Genomic DNA, 23926 nt, shown 5'->3' with positions numbered 1-23926 from the left:
CTGAACTGCAATCAGTTCTTATTCCAGCTGAACTGCAATCTGTTCTTATGCCAGCTGAACTGCAATCAGTTCTTAGTCCAGATGAACTGCAATCAGTTCTTATGCCAGCTGAACTGCAATCTGTTCTTATGCCAGCTGAACTGCAATCAGTTCTTAGTCCAGCTGAACTGCAATCTGTTCTTATTCCAGCTGAACTGCAATCAGTTCTTATGCCAGCTGAACTGCAATCAGTTCTTATTCCAGCTGAACTGCAATCAGTTCTTATTCCAGCTGAACTGCAATCAGTTCTTATGCCAGCTGAACTGCAATCAGTTCTTATTCCAGCTGAACTGCAATCAGTTCTTATTCCAGCTGAACTGCAATCAGTTCTTATTCCAGCTGAACTGCAATCAGTTCTTATTCCAGCTGAACTGCAATCAGTTTTTATTCCAGCTGAACTGCAATCTGTTCTTATGCCAGCTGAACTGCAATCAGTTCTTAGTCCAGATGAACTGCAATCAGTTCTTATGCCAGCTGAACTGCAATCTGTTCTTATGCCAGCTGAACTGCAATCAGTTCTTAGTCCAGATGAACTGCAATCAGTTCTTATGCCAGCTGAACTGCAATCAGTTCTTAGTCCAGATGAACTGCAATCAGTTCTTATGCCAGCTGAACTGCAATCTGTTCTTAAGCCAGCTGAACTGCAATCAGTTCTTAGTCCAGATGAACTGCAATCAGTTCTTATTCCAGCTGAACTGCAATCTGTTCTTAAGCCAGCTGAACTGCAATCAGTTGTTAGTCCAGGTGAACTGCAATCAGTTCTTATTCCAGCTGAACTGCAATCAGTTCTTATTCCAGCTGAACTGCAATCAGTTCTTATGCCAACTGAACTGCAATCAGTTCTTATTCCAGCTGAACTGCAATCAGTTCTTATTCCAGCTGAACTGCAATCTGTTCTTATTCCAGCTGAACTGAAATCAGCTCTTATGCCAGCTGAACTGCAATCTGTTCTTATTCCAGATTAACTGCAATCTGTTCTCATGTCAGCTGAACTGAAATCAGTTCTTATGCCAGATGAAAGCCAATAACCTTCACATAAGAGGCTAGTAGTCCTGCAGCAACTGATATTTCATGACCCGATAGGCCAGTTTTATGGTTAGTGAGTCTTTGCAAAATGTATCTTTTAAAGGTATTTAAGTAAGTCTGTTTCTGCAAGGTCTGTGGTATGTCATACCATGGCTGTATATAGCTATTGGTACAAGCTGTCCCCATTCTGGGGCCCCATATTTGAGTAGAGGCCACATGCTGGAAGTTAGAGTGAGAATAACTGTATGGGAAGGTAGTGTATAGCTTGTTAAACTGTATGGAGAGTTAGTGTATAGGTTGTTAAACTGTATAGGAAGGTACTGTATAGCTTGTAAATCTCTGACCATGCTGTTTCATACGACTAGTCTAATGACAGAAACGGGTTAACTTTGTTAGAATCCTTGATGGGAAATACACCAAGCATGAAGTTTACGTTGTACATTTTTAATAGTGTTCAAATCGTATTTGAAATAATTTGGAGTCATTTAGCTGGGCTTGATTGAGCTTGCCTGGTGTAATGGAACCAATAGAATCTAGAAATAGAATACAGGTTGGAACCAATAGAATCTAGAAATAGAATACAGGTTGGAACCAATAGAATCTAGAAATAGAATACAGGTTGGAACCAATAGAATCTAGAAATAGAATACAGGTTGGAACCAATAGAATCTAGAAATAGAATACAGGTTGGAACCAATAGAATCTAGAAATAGAATACAGGTTGGAACCAATAGAATCTAGAAATAGAATACAGGTTGGAACCAATAGAATCTAGAAATAGAATACAGGTTGGAACCAATAGAATCTAGAAATAGAATACAGGTTGGAACCAATAGAATCTAGAAATAGAATACAGGTTGGAACCAATAGAATCTAGAAATAGAATACAGGTTGCAAAAGTGCAAACCCCGCCCATCTGGCGCTCCAGGCAGACTAAAGCAAACGCTTTAAAGTATTTGAATGATTTCAAATAGTATTTGAACAGTGGTCTGAGCCATTACAGGGCAGCTGGTGGTGGGTCTCCTGATGCTGGTGGTAGTCTGTTACAGAGCTACTGGTGGTGGGTCTCCTGATGCTGGTGGTAGTCTGTTACAGAGCTACTTGTGGTGGGTCTCCTGATGCTGGTGGTAGTCTGTTACAGAGCTGCTGGTGGTGGGTCTCCTGATGCTGGTGTGAGTAGATCAGCTAGTAGCACAGATGTGTGGAAATACTTGAGGTCAATGGCCGTAGGGAGGCCCCTTATGAATATAGAGCAGTCTATTGATCTAGGAGGGAGGGAGGGAGGGAGGGAGGGAGGGAGAGGGGGAGGGAGAGAGAGAGAGAGACAGGAACTCTGGAGAAAATGGTTTGGGATTATTTGGGCTTGTCTGACCTAGAAATTCTGTTCACTCCCCCTAAAAGAAAATAGGGGGAAAAACATTTGTATCTCTGAGGTCAATAGATCATGTTTGGATAGAGACTGGACTTGAAACGTAGTCAGTCAGCCGGCCAGTCAGCCAGCCAGCTAGCCAGTCAGCTGGCCAGCCAGCCAGCTAGCCAGTCAGCCAGTCATCCAGTAAGCTGGTCAGTCAGCCAGCTAGCCAGTCAGCCAGCTAGCCAGTCAGCCAGCTAGTCAGTCAGCCAGCCAGCTAGCCAGTCAGCTGGCCAGTCAGCTGGCCAGTCAGCCAGCTAGCCAGTCAGCCAGTCATCCAGTAAGCTGGTCAGCCAGCCAGCCAGCCAGTCAGCCAGCTAGACAGTCAGCCGGCTAGTCAGTCAGCCGGCTAGCCAGTCAGCCGGCCAGCCAGCCAGCCGGCCAGTCAGTCAGCCAGCTAGCCAGTCAGCCAGCTAGCCAGTCAGCCAGCTAGCCAGTCAGTCAGCCAATCAGCCAGCTAGCCAGTCAGTCAGCCAATCAGCCAGCTAGCCAGTCAGTCAGCCAATTAGCCAGTCAGTCAGAAGTCAGCCACTCAGTCAGTCAGTCAGTCAGTTCAGGCTTATTACTTATACCTGAGTTACACAGGATACTTGGGGCCAATTTCTCTCCAAGACTTGTCAATTCATTATTTCACAGGGCTTTTTATTTTATTTCATTTAAACAATCTGAAGTTACACAGTGTCTCCTGCAGTTATTTTTTAATTATTACTTTTAAAAGTCATCTCTGCTCAGAGTCAGAACCGTTTGGTTTTAAAAGGCCCAGTAATCTCTACTAAAATACAGAGAAGACTTCAAAGCTGTAGCTCCAAACCGCTTGGAGTAGTTTGGAGCAGTTTGGAGTTATAGCTTCGAGGTCCTCTGTGTATTTGGAATGATGTAATAAAACTAGTGGGGTATAAAAGCTGTTGATATACAGCTGTTGATATAGAGCTGTTGATATAGAGCTGTTGATATAGAGCTGTTGATGTAGAGCTGTTGATATAAAGCTGTTGATATAGAGCTGTTGATATAGAGCTGTTGTTATAGAGCTTTTGTTATAGAGCTGTTGATATAGAGCCGTTGATATAGAGCCGTCGATATAGAGCCGTCGATATAGAGCCGTCGATATAGAGCCGTCGTTATAGAGCCGTCGATATAAAGCTGTAGATATAGAGCTGTAGATACAGAGCTGTAGATATAGAGCTGTTGATGTAGAGCTGTCGATGTAGAGCTGTCGATGTAGAGCTGTCGATGTAGAGCTGTTGTTATACAGCTGTTGATGTAGAGCTGTTGATGTAGAGTTGTTGATATAGAGCTGTTGATGTAGAGCTGTAGATATAGAGCTGTAGATATAGAGCTGTCGATTTAGAGCTGTTGATATAGAGCTGTTGATATAGAGCTGTTGATATAGAGCTGTAGATATAGAGCTGTAGATATAAAGCTGTTGATGTAGAGCTGTTGATGTAGCGCTGTTGATGTAGAGCTGTTGATGAAGAGCTGTCGATATAGAGCTGTCAATATAGAGCTATCGATATAGAGCTGTTGATATGGAGCTGTTGATATAGAGCTGTTAATATACAGCTGTTGATATAGAGCTGTTGATATAAAGCTGTTGATATAGAGCTGTTGATATAAAGCTGTTGATATAGAGCTGTTGTAGAGCTGTTGATATGAAGGTGTTGATATAGAGCTGTTGATATAGAGCTGTTGTTATAGAGCTGTTGATATGAAGGCGTTGATGTAGAGCTGTTGATATAAAGCTGTTGATGTAGAGCTGTTGATATAGAGCTGTTGATATAGAGCTGTTGATGTAGAGCTGTTGATGTAGCGCTGTTGATATAGAGCTGTTGATGTAGAGCTGTTGATATAGAGCTGTTGTTATAGAGCTGTTGATATAAAGCTGTTGATGAAGAGCTGTTGATGAAGAGCTGTTGATATAGAGCTGTTGATATAGAGCTGTTGATGTAAAGCTGTCTATCGTTTCCCAGCTCGAAAAACTTCAAGATGTTTGCTTTTTAGAACTGGAATAATTGGTTCCCATCTCTATCCATACTATTAACTATACAGGTTCCCATCTCTATCCATACTATTAACTATACAGGTTCCCATCTCTATCCATACTATTAACTATACAGGTTCCCATCTCTATCCATACTATTAACTATACAGGTTCCCATCTCTATCCATACTATTAACTATACAGGTTCCCATCTCTATCCATACTATTAACTATACAGGTTCCCATCTCTATCCATACTATTAACTATACAGATTCCCATCTCTATCCATACTATTAACTATACAGATTCCCATCTCTATCCATACTATTAACTATACAGGTTCCCATCTCTATCCATACTATTAACTATACAGGTTCCCATCTCTATCCATACTATTAACTATACAGGTTCCCATCTCTATCCATACTATTAACTATACAGATTCCCATCTCTATCCATACTATTAACTATACAGGTTCCCATCTCTATCCATACTATTAACTATACAGATTCCCATCTCTATCCATACTATTAACTATACAGATTCCCATCTCCATCCATACTATTAACTATACAGATTCCCATCTCTATCCATACTATTAACTATACAGGTTCCCATCTCTATCCATACTATTAACTATACAGGTTCCCATCTCTATCCATACTATTAACTATACAGGTTCCCATCTCTATCCATACTATTAACTATACAGGTTCCCATCTCTATCCATACTATTAACTATACAGATTCCCATCTCTATCCATACTATTAACTATACAGGTTCCCATCTCTATCCATACTATTAACTATACAGGTTCCCATCTCTATCCATACTATTAACTATACAGGTTCCCATCTCTATCCATACTATTAACTATACAGGTTCCCATCTCTATCCATACTATTAACTATACAGGTTCCCATCTCTATCCATACTATTAACTATACAGGTTCCCATCTCTATCCATACTATTAACTATACAGGTTCCCATCTCTATCCATACTATTAACTATACAGGTTCCCATCTCTATCCATACTATTAACTATACAGGTTCCCATCTCTATCCATACTATTAACTATACAGGTTCCCATCTCTATCCATACTATTAACTATACAGGTTCCCATCTCTATCCATACTATTAACTATACAGGTTCCCATCTCTATCCATACTATTAACTATACAGATTCCCATCTCCATCCATACTTAATATTAACTATACAGGTTCCCATCTCTATCCATACTATTAACTATACAGATTCCCATCTCCATCCATACTATTAACTATACAGATTCCCATCTCCATCCATAATATTAACTATACAGATTCCCATCTCCATCCATACTATTAACTATACAGATTCCCATCTCCATCCATACTATTAACTATACAGATTCCCATCTCTATCCATACTATACAGATTCCCATCTCCATCCATAATATTAACTATACAGATTCCCATCTCCATCCATACTATTAACTATACAGATTCCCATCTCTATCCATACTATTAACTATACAGATTCCCATCTCTATCCATACTATTAACTATACAGATTCCCATCTCTATCCATACTATTAACTATACAGGTTCCCATCTCTATCCATACTATTAACTATACAGATTCCCATCTCTATCCATACTATTAACTATACAGATTCCCATCTCTATCCATACTATTAACTATACAGGTTCCCATCTCTATCCATACTATTAACTATACAGGTTCCCATCTCTATCCATACTATTAACTATACAGATTCCCATCTCCATCCATACTATTAACTATACAGATTCCCATCTCTATCCATACTATACAGATTCCCATCTCCATCCATAATATTAACTATACAGATTCCCATCTCTATCCATACTATTAACTATACAGATTCCCATCTCTATCCATACTATTAACTATACAGGTTCCCATCTCTATCCATACTATTAACTATACAGATTCCCATCTCTATCCATACTATTAACTATACAGATTCCCATCTCTATCCATACTATTAACTATACAGGTTCCCATCTCTATCCATACTATTAACTATACAGATTCCCATCTCTATCCATACTTAATATTAACTATACAGGTTCCCATCTCTATCCATACTATTAACTATACAGGTTCCCATCTCTATCCATACTATTAACTATACAGATTCCCATCTCCATCCATACTATTAACTATACAGATTCCCATCTCTATCCATACTTAATATTAACTATACAGGTTCCCATCTCTATCCATACTATTAACTATACAGGTTCCCATCTCTATCCATACTATTAACTATACAGATTCCCATCTCCATCCATACTTAATATTAACTATACAGATTCCCATCTCTATCCATACTATTAACTATACAGATTCCCATCTCTATCCATACTATTAACTATACAGATTCCCATCTCTATCCATACTATTAACTATACAGGTTCCCATCTCTATCCATACTATTAACTATACAGATTCCCATCTCTATCCATACTATTAACTATACAGATTCCCATCTCTATCCATACTATTAACTATACAGGTTCCCATCTCTATCCATACTATTAACTATACAGATTCCCATCTCTATCCATACTATTAACTATACAGATTCCCATCTCTATCCATACTATTAACTATACAGATTCCCATCTCTATCCATACTATTAACTATACAGATTCCCATCTCTATCCATACTATTAACTATACAGATTCCCATCTCTATCCATACTATTAACTATACAGATTCCCATCTCTATCCATACTTAATATTAACTATACAAGCGAGGAGGGTCCTGCAGGTAGCTACAGTATCCATGGTAGTATGTAACCAGGCATCCTCTGGACATGACATTAGTCTACCACAGGACCTTAACCCCATTCTATATCTTTTAACGCTGAGTGCCAAGCAGAGACTTGGTGGTTAAGTCTTCGACCCGTCCGGGAATCGATCTCCCAACCTTTACCAACTCAGGGCGGACGCTCTAACCACAACACCACTGAGTTGGTAGTATACATAGTAGCCCCATACTAATATGGTGGTCCACTAAAACATTGATGCGGGTATAACCTTCAACCAAAGAATGTGAGCTAATATAGCAGAGAGGAGCCAGCTAAGAGAGCCTGGAATGAAAGGAGAAAGGCAGAGAGTCCCTCCCAGAGTAGAGCCAACTAGAAAAGCCTGGAATGAAAGAAAACACTGCATTTTTCCACCATGACCTCATTGTACCTTTCTTTTGTTTTGCATTCCAAATGGCACCCTATTCCCTATATAGGTCACCACTTTTGACCAGAGCCAGTCAAAGGTAGTGCACTATATAGGGAATAGGGTGCCATTAGGGACTCAATCCTTTTCTCTCGGCTCGGAGACGCACACATCCTGTATTAAACCATAGCAAGGAGCATAAATCTACCTCATCGTAGCCCAGGCCCCATCGTGTGTGGGGGGGGGGGGGGGGGGGGGGTCAGACCTGAAACCTGGGTTCAAATATTATTTGAAATTGTTAAAATACTTTACGTATTTCCTTAAGCCTGCCTGGAGTCCCTATTGCGGTTTTGGAACTATTCAATTGCTTCCATCGAGCCAGGCAAACTCAATCAAGCACAAATACATCATTTGAATAGGTTTTCAAATAGTATTTGAACCCAGGTTTGGTGGGGGGCTGCTGCCTGTGTGTAGCCTCAAGTGTCATTTGATCCTCAAGTCAGACCAGACCTGGTGGTAGTCCTCCTTTCCTCCTTTCCTCCTTTCCTCCCCTCCATCCCTCTCTCCCAGACCAGACCAGACCTGGTGGTAGTCCTCCTTTCCTCCTCCCCTCCTCCCCTCCTCCCCTCCTCCCCTCCATCCCTCCTCCCCTCCACCCCTCCATCCCTCCTCCCCTCCACCCCTCCATCCCTCCACCCCTCCTCCCCTCTCTCCCAGACCAGACCAGGCCTGCTGCAGTAGTAGCCTAGCCCTCTTCCTCTCCATCTCTCACTCGCTCTCTCGGTCCCCCCCCCCCCCCCCCCCCCCCCAAGCCGTCATCTACAATATTGATCTGCGAAAGGAAAAGTTCTTGAAATCCAGAGCTGAAACCAGAGCCCCCTCAACACATGGAGAAGAAATCTGAAAACGGTGCAGGCGGCATATATATATATGCTAGGGATAGACATAAGTCTATGGGGGTAGATGGTTATAGTGTGTTACTGATGGGAACCCAGCTGACTGGGGGATGAGGAAATGGGAAGGTCAGATTCTGGTCTGAAACTGAGAGTGAATAAACAAGGACTGTCTTTTCTCTGAAAAGAAACAATGAAGTCCGACCAACTTCTGTTGGGCCTGAAGGACTACAGTCGCTCATGTAACTACAGTTTGTGGTCACTGTCTGAAAATCTTTCCCCCCCCCCCTTTGTCTTTAGGGATAAATCATTACAGAATATCATTATCACAGCCTTGCTGTTCTGTTGATAATACAATATATATTTTATTGTCCATTTGATGAAAACAGCCTTTTTCCTTCCTTCCACCCTCAGACACACACACATGTGTTGAGAGGTACGAGGTCAGTCACGGTACAGCTTCCCTGGATGGAGGGCTGCTGGTCCACCTCGCAGACCTTTAGGATACCTGCCGAGACAATGGTCTGTGACGTTGCTTTGTATTAATAAGTTGCTATTTACGAAAAGCACCAACTGATCTTGTGGTTGTTGTTCAGGGGGTTTTGTTTTTTTACATTTTAGTCATTTAGCAGACACTCTTATCCAGAGTGACTTACAGTAGTGAATGCATACATTTCATTTAATTTCCTTTTTTTTTTTTCCTGTGCTGGCCCCCTTGGGAATCGAACCCACAACCCTGGCGTTGCAAACACCATGCTCTACCAACTGAGCTACAGGGAAGTCTTGTGTGGCTCCGTTGGCAGAGGATGGTGCTTGCAAAACCAGGGTTGTGGGTATGATTCCCGTGGGGGACCAGTACGGGGCAAAGTATGAAAATGTATGAACTCACTACGGTAAGTTTCTCTGGATAATGACAAAAATGTAAATGTTTATCTCTTCCTAATGTGTCTCCACTGCCATTGTAACCTTGAGCAAACTCTCCTTCCACCCAGTGGCACTTCCGTTTCTCACAACAACAAAAAAAGGAATCTATTTTCTTCTAATGTCTCCCTCCACCAGGCCATCCCATGCCGGAGGATCCCGTGTCGTGCCAGTGCGCCCTCCGGGTCCTTCTTCGCCAGGGACAACACAGCTAACTTCCTGACCTGGTGTCGTCAGGTAGGGGTGGGAGAGACCTGCCTGTTTGAGTCTGAGGGACTGGGTGAGTACGGATTCATGTCAGTTTGCATTACTGCTCTGTTTTGATTCTTTTCAAGCTAGAACACAACAGAACAATTTGCAGAAATCTCAATGTGACCACTCATTAGTTTCTACAACAATGCCTCTGAAAGTTTCATGAATTCACTAAATTGAAATGGAATTAACCCCAAACCCTGGTGAGAACAGGTCACCGTTCTGGTCACAGATAGTCAGGGTTCAGTTTCCTTTAATAAATATGGCCAAATAATAATAACTATAATACGTCTGAAATAAGTTGAAGATTGGGAATGTGACTTCTGAAGCAAGTCACACTAAATGTGGCCTTGTCCGGATCTGCCTCAGGCTGTCAGCAGCACTTCCAGAGAGGAGGATAGACCCAGACCGCCGTCTATGGGTGGTGGACTGACTGCTGGGATGCAGAGAGAGAGAGAGACACAAAGGCATCTTTTAGATCTCTCCTCTCCCCTCCTCTCCTCTCCCCTCTCCTCTCCTCTCCTCTCCTCTCCTCTCTCTGTACACAAGCTCCTCTTCTGTTGTTCACAGACTCCACCCACGATACCCTGACTTAACACAATACCCTGTATGGACAGCAGGCTATGTCCTGAGAACGCTGTGACTGTCTTGTCTTACCAGATGAATGATATGGACAGTTATGTGCATTTTAAAACTGTTGTTCGTGGTACAGAACGTCCCAGGAAACAGAGTGAAAGTGAGAGAAGACAGACAGTGGGGCGTTAGCTGGCTGGAGAGAGAGAAAGTAGGGCAATGTTATGTATTTGTATTTATTATGGATCCCCATTAGTTCCTGCCAAGGCAGCTACTCTTTCTAGGGTGCAGCAAAATTCAGGCAGTTTATACAATAAAAAAAATAAAAAAATACAATACATTCACAGATTTCACAACACATTGTGTGCCCTCAGGCCCCTACTCCACCACTACCACATATCTACAGTACAAAATCCATGTGTACGTGTGTGTATAGTGCGTATGTTATCGTGTGTGTGTGTATGCATGTGTCTGTGCCTACGTTTGTGTTGCTTCACAGTCCCCACTGTTCCATGAGGTGTATTTTTTCATCAGTTTTTTTTTATCTAATTTTACTGCTTGCATCAGATACTCGATGTGGAATAGAGTTCCCTGTAGTCATGGCTCTATGTAGTACTGTGCACCTCCCATATGTCTGTTCTGGACTTGGGGACTGTGAAGAGACCTCAGAGACCCCTGTGCATGGGTGTCTGAGCTGTACACCGGTAGTTGAAATACCGCTCATAAATACAAGTAGTGATGTGAAGTCAATCTCTCCTCCACTTTGAGCCAGGAGAGATTGACATGCATATTATTAACGTTAGCTCTCTGTGTACATCTAAGGGCCAGCCGTGCTGCCCTGTTCTGAGCCAATTTCAATTTTCCTAAGTCCCTTTTTGTGGCACCTGACCACACGACTGAACAGTAGTCAAGGTGTGACAAAACTAGGGCCTGTAGGACCTGCCTTGTTGATAGTGCTGTTAAGAAGGTAGAAACTAGGGCCTGTAGGACCTGCCTTGTTGATAGTGCTGTTAAGAAGGTAGAAACTAGGGCCTGTAGGACCTGCCTTGTTGATAGTGTTGTTAAGAAGGTAGAAACTAGGGCCTGTAGGACCTGCCTTGTTGATAGTGTTGTTAAGAAGGTAGAAACTAGGGCCTGTAGGACCTGCCTTGTTGATAGTGCTGTTAAGAAGGTAGAAACTAGGGCCTGTAGGACCTGCCTTGTTGATAGTGCTGTTAAGAAGGTAGAAACTAGGGCCTGTAGGACCTGCCTTGTTGATAGTGCTGTTAAGAAGGTAGAAACTAGGACCTGCCTTGTTGATAGTGCTGTTAAGAAGGTAGAGCAACACTTTATAATAGACAGACTTCTCCCCGTCTTAGCTACTGTGGAATCAATCTGTTTTGACCATGACAGTTTACAATCCAGGGTTACTCCAAGCAGTTTAGTCACCTCAACTTGTTCAATTTCCACATTATTTATTACAATATTTAGTTGAGGTTTAGGGAATGATTTGTCCCAAATACAATGCTTTTAGTTTTAGAAAGTAACTGCAGCTCTTTGTTGAGTGTTACAGTCATTTTAGTCGCTGTAGTAGCTGACGTGTGTATATAGTGTTGAGTCATCCGCATACATAGACACTCTGGCTTTACTCAAAGCCAGTGGCAGGTCATTAGTAAAGATTGAAAAAAAGTAATGGGCCTAGACAGCTGCCCTGGGGAATTCCTTATTCTATCTGGATTATGTTGGAGAGGCTTCCATTAAAGCTGTTAGACAGGTAACTCTTTATCCACATTATAGCAGGGGGTGTAAAGCCATAACACATATGTTTTTCCAGCAGCAGACTATGATCGATAATGTCAAAAGCTGCAATGAAGTAGAACAAAACAGCTCCCACAATCTTTTTTTCATCCATTTCTCTCAGCCAATCATCAGTCATTTGTGTAAGGGCTGTGCTTGTTGAATGTCCTTCCCTATAAGCATGCTGAAAGTTTGTTGTCAATTTGTTTACTGTAAAAAAAATAACATTGTATCTGGTCAAACACCGTTTTTTCCCAAAAACTTTACTAAGGGTTGGTAACAGGCTGATTGGTCGGCTATTTGAGCCAGTAAAAGGGGGCTTTACTATTCTTAGGTAGTGGAATGATATTTGCTTCAATCCAAGCCTGGGGGCACACACTTTCTAGTAAATGTTTCACTCAGTATGCAGTGATACAGTGGGGGGAGTTTTGTGTTGTTCTCTTTTACACTGTTGTAGCCTACGTCAGGCTGTTATAGTCTGACGTAGTACGAAGAGGATCTCAGATGCATTAGAATACCTCAGCAGGCATGTACCTTTTAAACCAGAGTGATAAGGCCGTGTCAGCGGTAAGAGGTACAGACGATTCTCGTGTTTTTCTCTCCTTGTCTGTTTTCCGGCTGACGATTCTTTTATTCTTGTCTACTTTCAACCCCAACCAGCTGGCCCCCTTTTAGACATTTTATTTCGGTGAAAAGATGGATAATTTACTAATTAGACTAGAATTTATTAGAACGTAATTGAATAGAATGGAACTCGATTGTCCACCCAAGGCTAGTTAGTGTGATCACACAAGCACAGTGGGTTACAACAGGGTAGCTAGCTAACTATCCTGTTCCCTCTCTTTCCCCTTCTTCTCCTTCTTCTGTGATGGATTGAAAAGTGCATCGTCACGGTGTAGCGTACGACAACAGGTTTGGAGAACTATTGCTGTCACGGTGCATGGTGTGCTGTGTCACGTCACACGCCCATCAATCATCTTACTGCCTGGCTCTGTGTTTGTGGAACATTCTATTTCATGTAGTTTAGTCTTTTTGTGAAATTGCTGCTTGTTGATCTTCCAAAAAAATATAAATATATATATATATTTTCTGTAGCTGTTTTGAGCTCACACATATGTTCGCCTCACGCCTAACACACCAATATCAATAACTCAATCACTACTTATCACAAAGAAACACTTCTCATTTTCTCTATACCCACTGGCATGTGCGTAAGAGTTTTTAAACCACTTTCCCGACATCACTTTAACGCAGTGTCAATGTGACAGGGATAATATTACCGCCCTGTGATGGGGACGTGTTGTAAGGGACACAGTGAAGATCATGTACTTTTTTCCATTGTATTTCTCCCCTTTAGTTCTTCACAAACAGCCACGGGAAGTATGCCTCTGTCTCCTACAACTGGGAAGGATAGCGTCTCGGTAAGGCATTTTCCATCTTTCCCGTAAGGCATTTTCCATCTTTCCCGTAAGGCTTTTTCCATCTTTCCCGTAAGGCATTTTCCATCTTTCCCGTAAGGCATTTTCCCTCTTTCCCGTAAGGCATTTTCCATCTTTCCCGTAAGGCATTTTCCCTCTTTCCCGTAAGGCATTTTCCATCTTTCCCGTAAGGCATTTTCCCTCTTTCCCGTAAGGCATTTTCCATCTTTCCCGTAAGGGATTTTCCCGTCTTTTCCATTGATTTAAAATATTCACTTATAAAGCCTTCATTTTTAATTGAATGTTTGTATGTGCGTTATATATTGCAAGTAGAAGTTTGGTTATCCTTTGATTATATCCTCTCAGAAACGATTTTATAAAGAAAACATTCAGAAGGAGTGGGGCAGTCCCTCTCCTAACATATTTGTAGCTTATTGTATAGAAGAAGGCACAAGGATACAGAAACGTTGGATGATTTACCCAGTACATTACTGGGAGTTTATATATATAGAGAGAGAGTGTGCGACTCTCTTTATTTTCATAGCTTATAGTTTATTCTCCGTTCGTCAGCGCCTCTAAATAAATAAAACATTTCTCTGGGTGTGCACCAGCTCATGTTTTTTATTAGTTTATTGTATAGAACAGAGATCATCGGAGAGACTGTGCTGAAATAGCAGTGGGCCAGATTCAACCCCACGCTGCAGTGGTACATATGATTATTGTGCTGAAATTCAACCCCATGATGCACAGGTATACATTATTTGACCCCAGACCATTATAATGTATTTGACCCCAGGCCACTGTAAAGTATTTGAACCCAGGCCACTATAATGTATTTGACCCCAGACCACCCTAGGCCACTGTAATGTATTTGACCCCAGACCACCCTAGGCTACTATAATGTATTTTATCCCAGACCAGCCTAAGCCACTGTAATGTATTTTACCCCCAGACCAGCCTAGCCCACTATAATGTATTTGACCCCAGACCACCCTAGGCCACTATAATGTATTTGACCCCAAACCACCCTAGGCCACTTTAATGTATTTGACCCCAGACCACCCTAGGCCACTGTAATGCATTTGACCCCAGACCACACTAGACCACTGTAATGTATTTGACCCCAGACCACTATAATGTATTTGACCCCAGGCCACTATAATGTATTTGACCCCAGGCCACTATAATGTATTTGACCCCAGGCCACTATAATGTATTTGACCCCAGGCCACTATAATGTATTTGACCCCAGGCCACTATAATGTATTTGACCCCAGGCCACTATAATGTATTTGACCCCAGGCCACTGTATTGTATTTGACCCCAGGCCACTATAATGTATTTGACCCCAGGCCACTATAATGTATTTGACCCCAGGCCACTATAATGTATTTGACCCCAGGCCACTATAATGTATTTGACCCCAGGCCACTGTATTGTATTTGACCCCAGGCCACTATAATGTATTTGACCCCAGGCCACTATAATGTATACCTTAATGTAAACTGTTATCCTATTATCTTCTTCTTTAGGTACAACGTGGAGCCTCCGGGGCTTATCAAGCTGGAGAAGGAGATAGAACAGGAGGAGAAAGCACCTCTACCTCCATCCTCACCTGTCTCTCCCTCCCCATCCCTCTCTCCATCCCCTTCTCCAAACACCCCAACCCCCTCTCTAACCTCTCCATCCCCCTCTCCAACCAAGTGCTTGTCGTCTAGCAAGAAGAGCACAGGGAAGCTGCTGGATGAGGCTGTGAGTAGGGTACACAAGTTCAACACAATTACATGAAATTACATTGAACTTTTCAATTTATGAGGATTACCAGGAATTTATGAAGATTACCAGGAATTTATGAAGATTACCAGGAATTGATGAAGATTACCAAGCATTTTGGGAGGGTTGTTGGATTGACCTCCCTACTAATCTAATTATGTTTGTTTGTGTGTGTGTGTGTGTGTGTGTGTGTGTGTGTGTGTGTGTGTGTGTGTGTGTGTGTGTGTGTGTGTGTGTGTGTGTGTGTGTGTGTGTGTGTGTGTGTGTGTGTGTGCGCGTCTCAGGTGAAGCATATCTTTGAGGACCCTCCCTGCAAGTGTCCCAATAAGTTCTGTGTGGAGAGACAGGCTCAGGGCCGCTATCGCGTCGGAGAGAAGATGCTCTTCATCCGGGTGTGTGCAAAACTCCTCATCTTTATTACGCACTTTCCTCTGGCACAAAACGCCTTGTTTATTTTTTTTGGAACATGATTTTCTAGTTGCGCACGGCTCAGCCACATAGTTAACAGCAGCTGGATTTTAAATTGGACTTGGATTGTGCCTGCCAAAATATCTTTGTGACCAAATGTTTTGGGTTCGGTGGGGTCAAATCTAAAGTGTTGAAATCTGGTGTAAATATTTTTGCACATGGCTGGCTTGTACTGTAAGTGATTTACACTTGGGGTTGTGGTGTTTCATATTGTTGTGAATATTATATTTGATACCGCGAATATAGAATACGGATTGTATGCCCGCTACAGAAATAATTCCTTACTTATTTAGGTCCATTGCTCCTCAGTGTCCTCAGGGACCATAGACCATTGATGACTACAGATGGTTGTTGAATGATACCCAATTCTGTCCTCATAGCAAATATACTCTTTCCTCCTTGTTCTGAGATTTGATGAGTCTGAATTTTATGAGTCTGAATTTTATGAGTCTGGATTTTGGCTGACACACTTTTTCCAGGAATTTGTTGTTTATTGACCTTTCACTTTTGGCAGGATTTTTTTTTTTAAATCCAGGTTGGAGTTATATGAGGGTTTTCAGTTCAACAACAATATTGTTTCTCATCTCAATATGAACTGAGTCACACACACACACACACACACACACACACACACACACACAGTCACAGTGTGTTGATATTTGGACTGCCTGACTGTGTGGATGACAGACGTCCATTGTCTCTGCTGGTAGCAACTCCTCTGCTACTGTGAAGCTTCATTTACTGGTAATGGTATTCCAACTATGTCTGTCTCCTGGCCCATAGAGATAGAAAGAGAACTCCTCCTTGTATTATATCCATCTAGAGACCTCTTTCTACCTCTATGGGCCAGCCAGGGTTGATGGGAAAAAAAGAGTCCTCAGGATCAACATTTTACATTTTAGTCATTTAGCAGACGCTCTTATCACGACTTACAGTAGTGAATGCATCCATTTCATGCATTTTTTTTTTTTTTTGTACTGGCCCACTGTGGGAATCGAACCCACAACCCTGGCATTGCACACACCATGCTCTACCAACTGAGCCACAGGGAAGGCTTGATGAATAATACATAGGATTGGAATAGCACTTTTCTGAAACACAAAGAAACATTTACAATAATGCATATGCAGTTATTGTTGCCAATGAGCTATTGCCATAATTTGTATTTATTCTTAATTGTTTCCTCGTTTACATAAAATATAAATGCTCTTATGTAAATAAATACTGTAACTTTCTATTTATTTATTTTATTTAACTAGGCAAGTCAGTTAAGAACAAATTCTTATTTAAAATAACAGCCTAGGAACAGTGGGGTTTAACTGCCTTGTTCAGGGGGCAGAACGACAGATTTTTACCTTGTCAGCTTGGGGATTCGATCCAGCAAACTTTCGGTTACTGGCCCAACACAACCACTAAGCTACCCCTAACTCAAACAGACCTTGCAACAACAAAAACTTGCCTTGCGAGAATGAAGTCTATTGACAAGTACAGATTGGTGAAGTATCATTGGTGCTCTTGGGATCTTGGATTCACAACCAGGATTCACATGTCTAAAAATGCTGTTGAAGGAGGATCTGGACTGTAGGTCAACAAGGGCTGACAATACGCTCTAGAAGGACCCCTGCTGGTAGAACAAAGTATTACAGTTTCTGGATGGATAGCTCTTAGAGGATCACAAATACAGAATAAGAGAAAGGTTGTATGTTAGCCTGGTTTTAACTGATATGGACCAGTGTTCAGGGTCTGAAAATAAATATTTTGTTCCGATAGTGCCTTCTGCTGTCAAGTAGATATCCTTAAGAAAAGCGCATCTACCAAACAGATGGGGAACCCAGAATTATTTTGTACAGATAGACGTTTCTTTCAACCATCCATGAGGGTTGCTGAGCAACCAAGGACAAGTCACAACTAAGACGAGTCTTGATTCTGTTCAATTCCAAGAATGAGCTTCTTAGACTCTAGAGTGTTGGATGAAATGAAACGTCTACTGCTGTGTGCTCTCTGTACGGGCCGCCTGGTAAAGTCACAGAAGGTGTGAACCTCCATCTCACTCTGGTTCTCAGCTAGCAATGGTGGTGCTAAAAGTACCCAATTGTCATACTTGAGTAAAAGTAAAGATACCTTGATAGAAAATGACTCAAGTCAAGGTGTCACCAGGTAAAATACTACTTGAGTAAAAGTCTATAAAGTATTCGGTTTTAAATATAAATTAAAGCTATAATATGACTTATATTATTAAGTATCAAAAGTAAATGTAATTGCTAAAATATATTTAAAACTACAATATGTAACTTTTTTGGGCGACCCACCAATTTCACGTAGAAATGTGAGTTATAGATCTGTCATTCACGATTGAAAGGAAGTCTAAGAAGCGGTAGATATGTTCTATGTGTGCTATTTCTATGCTTCTCATTCTTAAGTTTCGTTTCTGTGTATTTTACTTTCGGTTTTGTACTTCAAACAGTTGAAAATAGAATATCAATATTTTTGTTTATGCAGCAGGAGTTGTGTTTACAGTAGTACCATGTTACAGAAGGTAGCAGGTAGCAGCAGGAGTAGTGTTGTTAGTTAAAAGGTGTGAATGAAATTAACAGAATTATTGATCTATAAAATGCAACCCACATCATTACAATTCCTTGGTTAAACCACAGCACATTCATTTTTTAGTTTTGGAGTCATTTATTAGTGAAAAGGAATTAAACAAAGCCATTGTACTAACTGTGAATTTCTAGAGATGTCCGTCTACTACACTAGGCAAATTTAAATCTGGACATCGAAGACATTTCCATTGTGATTTTCAAATCTTCCCCCTTCTAATCAAGGTGTGACTTAGTCCTGGGACATCAGGTCAGTGCTATGAATTAACAGGAACATGAGCAGTACTCTGGACCTCCAGGCTGGGATTTCAATACCCCTGTACTACACCATGAAATAATATCGTTGTCAGCTAAAGATTTTCCCAGAGTTTTTTTTGTTTTGTTGTTGAACATTTGTTAACACTGACTGGACAATAAAGTGATCTTCTTCTTCTTCTCCTAGATGTTACACAACAAGCATGTGATGGTACGTGTGGGAGGAGGCTGGGAGACCTTTGAAAGCTACCTGTTGAAACACGATCCATGTCGGATGCTCCAGATCTCCCGAGTGGAGGGGAAGACCTTTCCCATGTCCCCCAAGTCTCCCAACACCAAGGACCTCACCCCAGACAGCTACTTGGTGGTGGCCGCACACTACCGCAGCAAGAAGTAAAGATGACCGTACACTACCGCAGCAAGAAGTCGACTGGCGCTTCAACCAAGGGGATCAGTTTGAGCAAGGTGAGGATGGTGGTGGTGGCCTACTACCACAACTAGAAGTAAAGATGGCCGCCTACTACCACAACAAGAAGTAAAGATGGCCGCCTACTACCGCAACAAGAAGTAAAGATGGCTGCCTACTACCGCAACAAGAAGTAAAGATGGCTGCCTACTACCGCAACAAGAAGTAAAGATGGCCGACTACTACCGCAACAAGAAGTAAAGATGGCCGCCTACTACCACAACAAGAAGTAAAGATGGCCGCCTACTACCGCAACAAGAAGTAAAGATGGCCACCTACTACCACAACAAGAAGTAAAGATGGCCGACCTACGACCGCAACAAGAAGTAAAGATGGCCGCCTACTACCGCAACAAGAAGTAAAGATGGCCGCCTACTACCGCAATAAGAAGTAAAGACATTCACGAGGACCTGAGGAAATGACCTCTTGCCTTTCCCAACTAGCAAAACTGATTGAAATGACAGTGACACAGAGGGCAAAGCCTACTGACACTGTCATTCCAACCAGATTCCAACCAGTTGCTTGTACAGTATGTCTTCTAGTTGATGATGTAAGCCACAGCCGGACCACCTGAGCTACAGAACAGACAGTGGCCAGCAGGTATATATCTCCTGTCCTAGCGGTCACGGCAAACTAGCATCACGGTGACAGTTTGATTTGGATGTCCAGCCTTTGAGAATAATCTATGCAATCTTTTTGGCAATCATTTTTATCCGGGGATTAAGGCTGGTATATTTGATTCTAAAAGCATGTTTTCTAATGTTAACTTGTGTGTATTTTGTTTTACTTTTGTCATTCATTCATTTAATAGTGTGAAAGTATAGTATGACTTCTGTAATAATGGATATATTCGGGAATAATGATTGGATACTGGTAAACGCTGAATCTGGACATGTTCCACCAATCATGTTCCTCCTACGGTTCCACCAATCATGTTTCTCCTACGGTTCCACCAATCATGTTCCTCCTACGGTTCCACCAATCATGGGGTTTCTCCTTTCCTTGTTTTCTAAATATGCAGCTACAAGGGAAGATAATCATGGCTAAAACAATATGTTTTAAATGTATTCACGTAATCACACCATCAGTCACAGTACAGGCTTACTAGTTACCAAGCCCAGGGACTTGTCTCTGGCTAGAGCTTTCGCTTTAAAGACCAAAGGGTTTCACCATTCATTCTAATGGAAGTCAACATTTAAAATATGTTTAAAATAGTGCTACTTTATTATGTTAAAAGTCCTGACTAATATGAATAGCTAGACAGTAGGATGTGTTTATTATGATTTGTTGATTATGGATTTGTCTGTAATGTCTATTCATTTCTGCAACGTGCTATTATGAGTGATTCTCTTTTGACGAGCTAGTTCGGCTCTCCTGTTTTGAAGTTAAAAGCTTTTGATCATTTGTTAAGGAATACTATTAACATCATTATTGTGAGAAGATTATTTCTGATGATTAAAGAGACAATCAAATGTAGAATATTTACTTTAATTCTTGTGAATGGCAATAGGACTGATCCAGATAACATGTATTGTATGATCTGTCTACGATAAACTTAGATTTTGTGTCCGTTCAATCAATCCCATCCCCATTGGCAAATTGCTAGAGAGCTGGCTGGTGGACAAGACTAATGTTGATTGCTACTTTACTGACACCTACTGGTATGTTACTGTACTGAAAATGGCCATCCACAACTACAAGGAGATGACTGGCACTGACTGGCCTGTTCCAAGATGCCAGACTAACAGACGTTTATTCAACCTCCAATCCTAGTCTAATCCTCTTTTATTCAAATTTAACCTGTTTTACAACCGCATAGAAATTGGAGTCATTGTCCTTCATCAATGTTATTCAGTCACAGAACAAATAAGTCTATTTTACACACTCTAGCCTATAGTGCTGTACACTAATTTTTGACTAGGACCCATAGAGTTGTGTTCCAAAGTGTGTACATGATGACAGGGAAATAAATAGGCTGTAATTTAGTAGAGCCTGTAGCACCGACAGATCACTGCTGGGTTACATTACAGATTAGAACTATGAACCAATCAGGAACTACTACAACATCACTTTATTCACACAAACTACTAGAATACGTAAACAATCACCAAGACAACACATCCATTTTATAATACAATTTATTAAAATGTATTTTTTTTAAATAGGACGGAACATTAGAACGGTGCATTAGATTAGAATCGTTCAAACGGAATAGGGAGCCGGTTTCCCAAAAGCATGTTAAGGCTAAATTAATCGTTTGAACTTTCGTAAGAGCATCATACAATTTACCGAGCGGTTTCACAAAACCATTGTTATTAACGTTGCACCTAAAAAAAAAACGCTCGTAATCTATTAAATTACCTCAGATCCCTCGGAGAACAGCTACATGCGTCGTTACAAACAGATCTCCGGTAAACATTAACCCAGAATCACACGGGTTTTCCCGTCTGTGACCGCCGATACATTCAGAACAAAGTTGACAATGGCTTTGCAATTTATACAAACAAGCGATGAATACAAATACGCTTCAAATGCAAAACGATGACTGTATTAAAATATAAACAGTAGACTATAGGCCCATTTTTAATCATATTGAAATACATTTAATGTTCAATCAACTGAATTATATTTTGTTACTTGAAGGCTAACTGGTCTGTAATTTGTCTCAATATATTTAATGATAGGTAGCCTAACGTGCGCAACGTGTCAAATCTGTGATTCAGTACATTTTATTGGGTATGCACAAGTATTAGAATAAACCACCTCTATTTGCAGCCGTACGTGGTAATCTCTACGAGCTGATCCGTCATCGGTATTGTGAAATAATGATGTTAAAGTAAAACTTTAATGTAAAAAAGATTCTCACAGAGCAGCGCTTCCTTTTCTTTCGATCCTAATCAGTAAGACGCGTCGTGAATGTTCTCTCTGCGTGGTGCTTTGGGGAAACGCATGTTACATGTTAAGCCGTTGTAGGAAAGATGCGTCATTAAAACACTCATCATTAAAACACTCAGTTCCATCGCTTATCGGGAAACCGGGCCCAGAACAGAACATTAATAAACTATACTGAACAAACATATAAACACCCAACAACTGTACCGAGTTACAGTTTATATAAGCAAATCAGGTCATGGAAATAAATGCATTAGGTCCTCATGGGGGTGGTGGAGGCGCAGTCGTGGGGGTGGTGGAGGCGCAGTCATGGTGTGGTGGAGGCGCAGTCATGGTGTGGTGGAGGCGCAGTCGTGGGGGTGGTGGAGGCGCAGTCATGGGTGTGGTGGAGGCGCAGTCATGGTGTGGTGGAGGCGCAGTCGTGGGGGTGGTGGAGGCGCAGTCATGGGTGTGGTGGAGGCGCAGTCATGGTGTGGTGGAGGCGCAGTCATGGGGGTGGTGGAGGCGCAGTCATGGGTGTGGTGGAGGCGCAGTCATGGGTGTGGTGGAGGCGCAGTCATGGTGTGGTGGAGGCGCAGTCATGGGTGTGGTGGAGGCGCAGTCATGGTGTGGTGGAGGCGCAGTCATGGTGTGGTGGACGCGCAGTCATGGTGTGGTGGAGGCGCAGTCGTGGGGGTGGTGGAGGCGCAGTCATGGGTGTGGTGGAGGCGCAGTCATGGTGTGGTGGAGGCGCAGTCATGGTGTGGTGGACGCGCAGTCTTGGGGGTGGTGGAGGCGCAGTCATGGGTGTGGTGGAGGCGCAGTCATGGTGTGGTGGAGGCGCAGTCGTGGGGGTGGTGGAGGCGCAGTCATGGGTGTGGTGGAGGCGCAGTCATGGTGTGGTGGAGGCGCAGTCATGGGGGTGGTGGAGGCGCAGTCATGGGGGTGGTGGAGGCGCAGTCGTGGGGGTGGTGGAGGCGCAGTCATGGGGGTGGTGGAGGCGCAGTCATGGGTGTGGTGGAGGCGCAGTCATGGGTGTGGTGGAGGCGCAGTCATGGGTGTGGTGGAGGCGCAGTCGTGGTGTGGTGGAGGCGCAGTCGTGGTGTGGTGGAGGTGCAGTCGTGGGGGTGGTGGAGGCGCAGTCATGGGTGTGGTGGAGGCGCAGTCATGGTGTGGTGGAGGCGCAGTCATGGGGGTGGTGGAGGCGCAGTCATGGTGTGGTGGAGGCGCAGTCATGGTGTGGTGGAGGCGCAGTCGTGGGGGTGGTGGAGGCGCAGTCATGGGTGTGGTGGAGGCGCAGTCATGGTGTGGTGGAGGCGCAGTCATGGGGGTGGTGGAGGCGCAGTCATGGGGGTGGTGGAGGCGCAGTCATGGTGTGGTGGAGGCGCAGTCATGGGGGTGGTGGAGGCGCAGTCATGGGGGTGGTGGAGGCGCAGTCATGGGTGTGGTGGAGGCGCAGTCATGGTGTGGTGGAGGCGCAGTCATGGGTGTGGTGGAGGCGCAGTCATGGGGGTGGTGGAGGCGCAGTCATGGGTGTGGTGGAGGCGCAGTCATGGTGGTGGTGGAGGCGCGGTCATGGGGGTGGTGGAGGCGCAGTCATGGGGGTGGTGGAGGCTTGTATTGCTCCCTGGGCGAACCCCCCCCCCCCCACCCCCCCCACCCCACAAAAGAAACCACCAATCTTCACTAACTGTCATTTTTATTCAGACATTAGGAACAACACAAATAAATCAAATCAAATCAAATGTATTTATATAGCCCTTCGTACATCAGCTGATATTTCAAAGTGCTGTACAGAAACCCAGCCTAAAACCCCAAACAGCAAGCAATGCAGGTGTAGAAGCACGGTGGCTAGGAAAAACTCCCCAGAAAGGCCAAAACCTAGGAAGAAACCTAGAGAGGAACCAGGCTATGAGGGGTGGCCAGTCCTCTTCTGGCTGTGCCGGGTGGAGATTATAACAGAACATGGCCTAGATGTTCAAATGTTCATAAA

General features: G+C 42.8%; 1 protein-coding gene across 2 annotated transcripts in view; it reads left to right on the top strand.

Moving 5' to 3' along the window:
- gas2a (growth arrest-specific 2a) overlaps positions 1-20541 on the top strand; it is a 71063-nt gene extending 50522 nt beyond the window's left edge. The window contains exons 4-9 of one of the 2 annotated variants that reach the window (XM_014126049.3): positions 8978-9085; positions 9623-9764; positions 13443-13506; positions 15036-15255; positions 15561-15668; positions 18784-20541. In XM_014126049.3, coding sequence (XP_013981524.1) covers positions 8978-9085; positions 9623-9764; positions 13443-13506; positions 15036-15255; positions 15561-15668; positions 18784-18993 — 852 coding nt within the window. In that variant the 3' untranslated portion in view covers positions 18994-20541. The remainder of the gene's footprint in view (positions 1-8977; positions 9086-9622; positions 9765-13442; positions 13507-15035; positions 15256-15560; positions 15669-18783) is intronic. The other variant, XM_014126051.3, reaches the window with a different exon arrangement.
- The last annotated feature ends 3385 nt before the right edge of the window (positions 20542-23926 follow it).

Source organism: Salmo salar, chromosome 10, assembly GCF_965601325.2.
Source record: "Salmo salar chromosome 10, fSalSal1, whole genome shotgun sequence".
NCBI classification, from domain to species: domain Eukaryota; kingdom Metazoa; phylum Chordata; class Actinopteri; order Salmoniformes; family Salmonidae; genus Salmo; species Salmo salar.
Note: the sequence above shows the minus strand (reverse complement) of the source record. Positions and strands in the feature narration are given on the sequence as shown.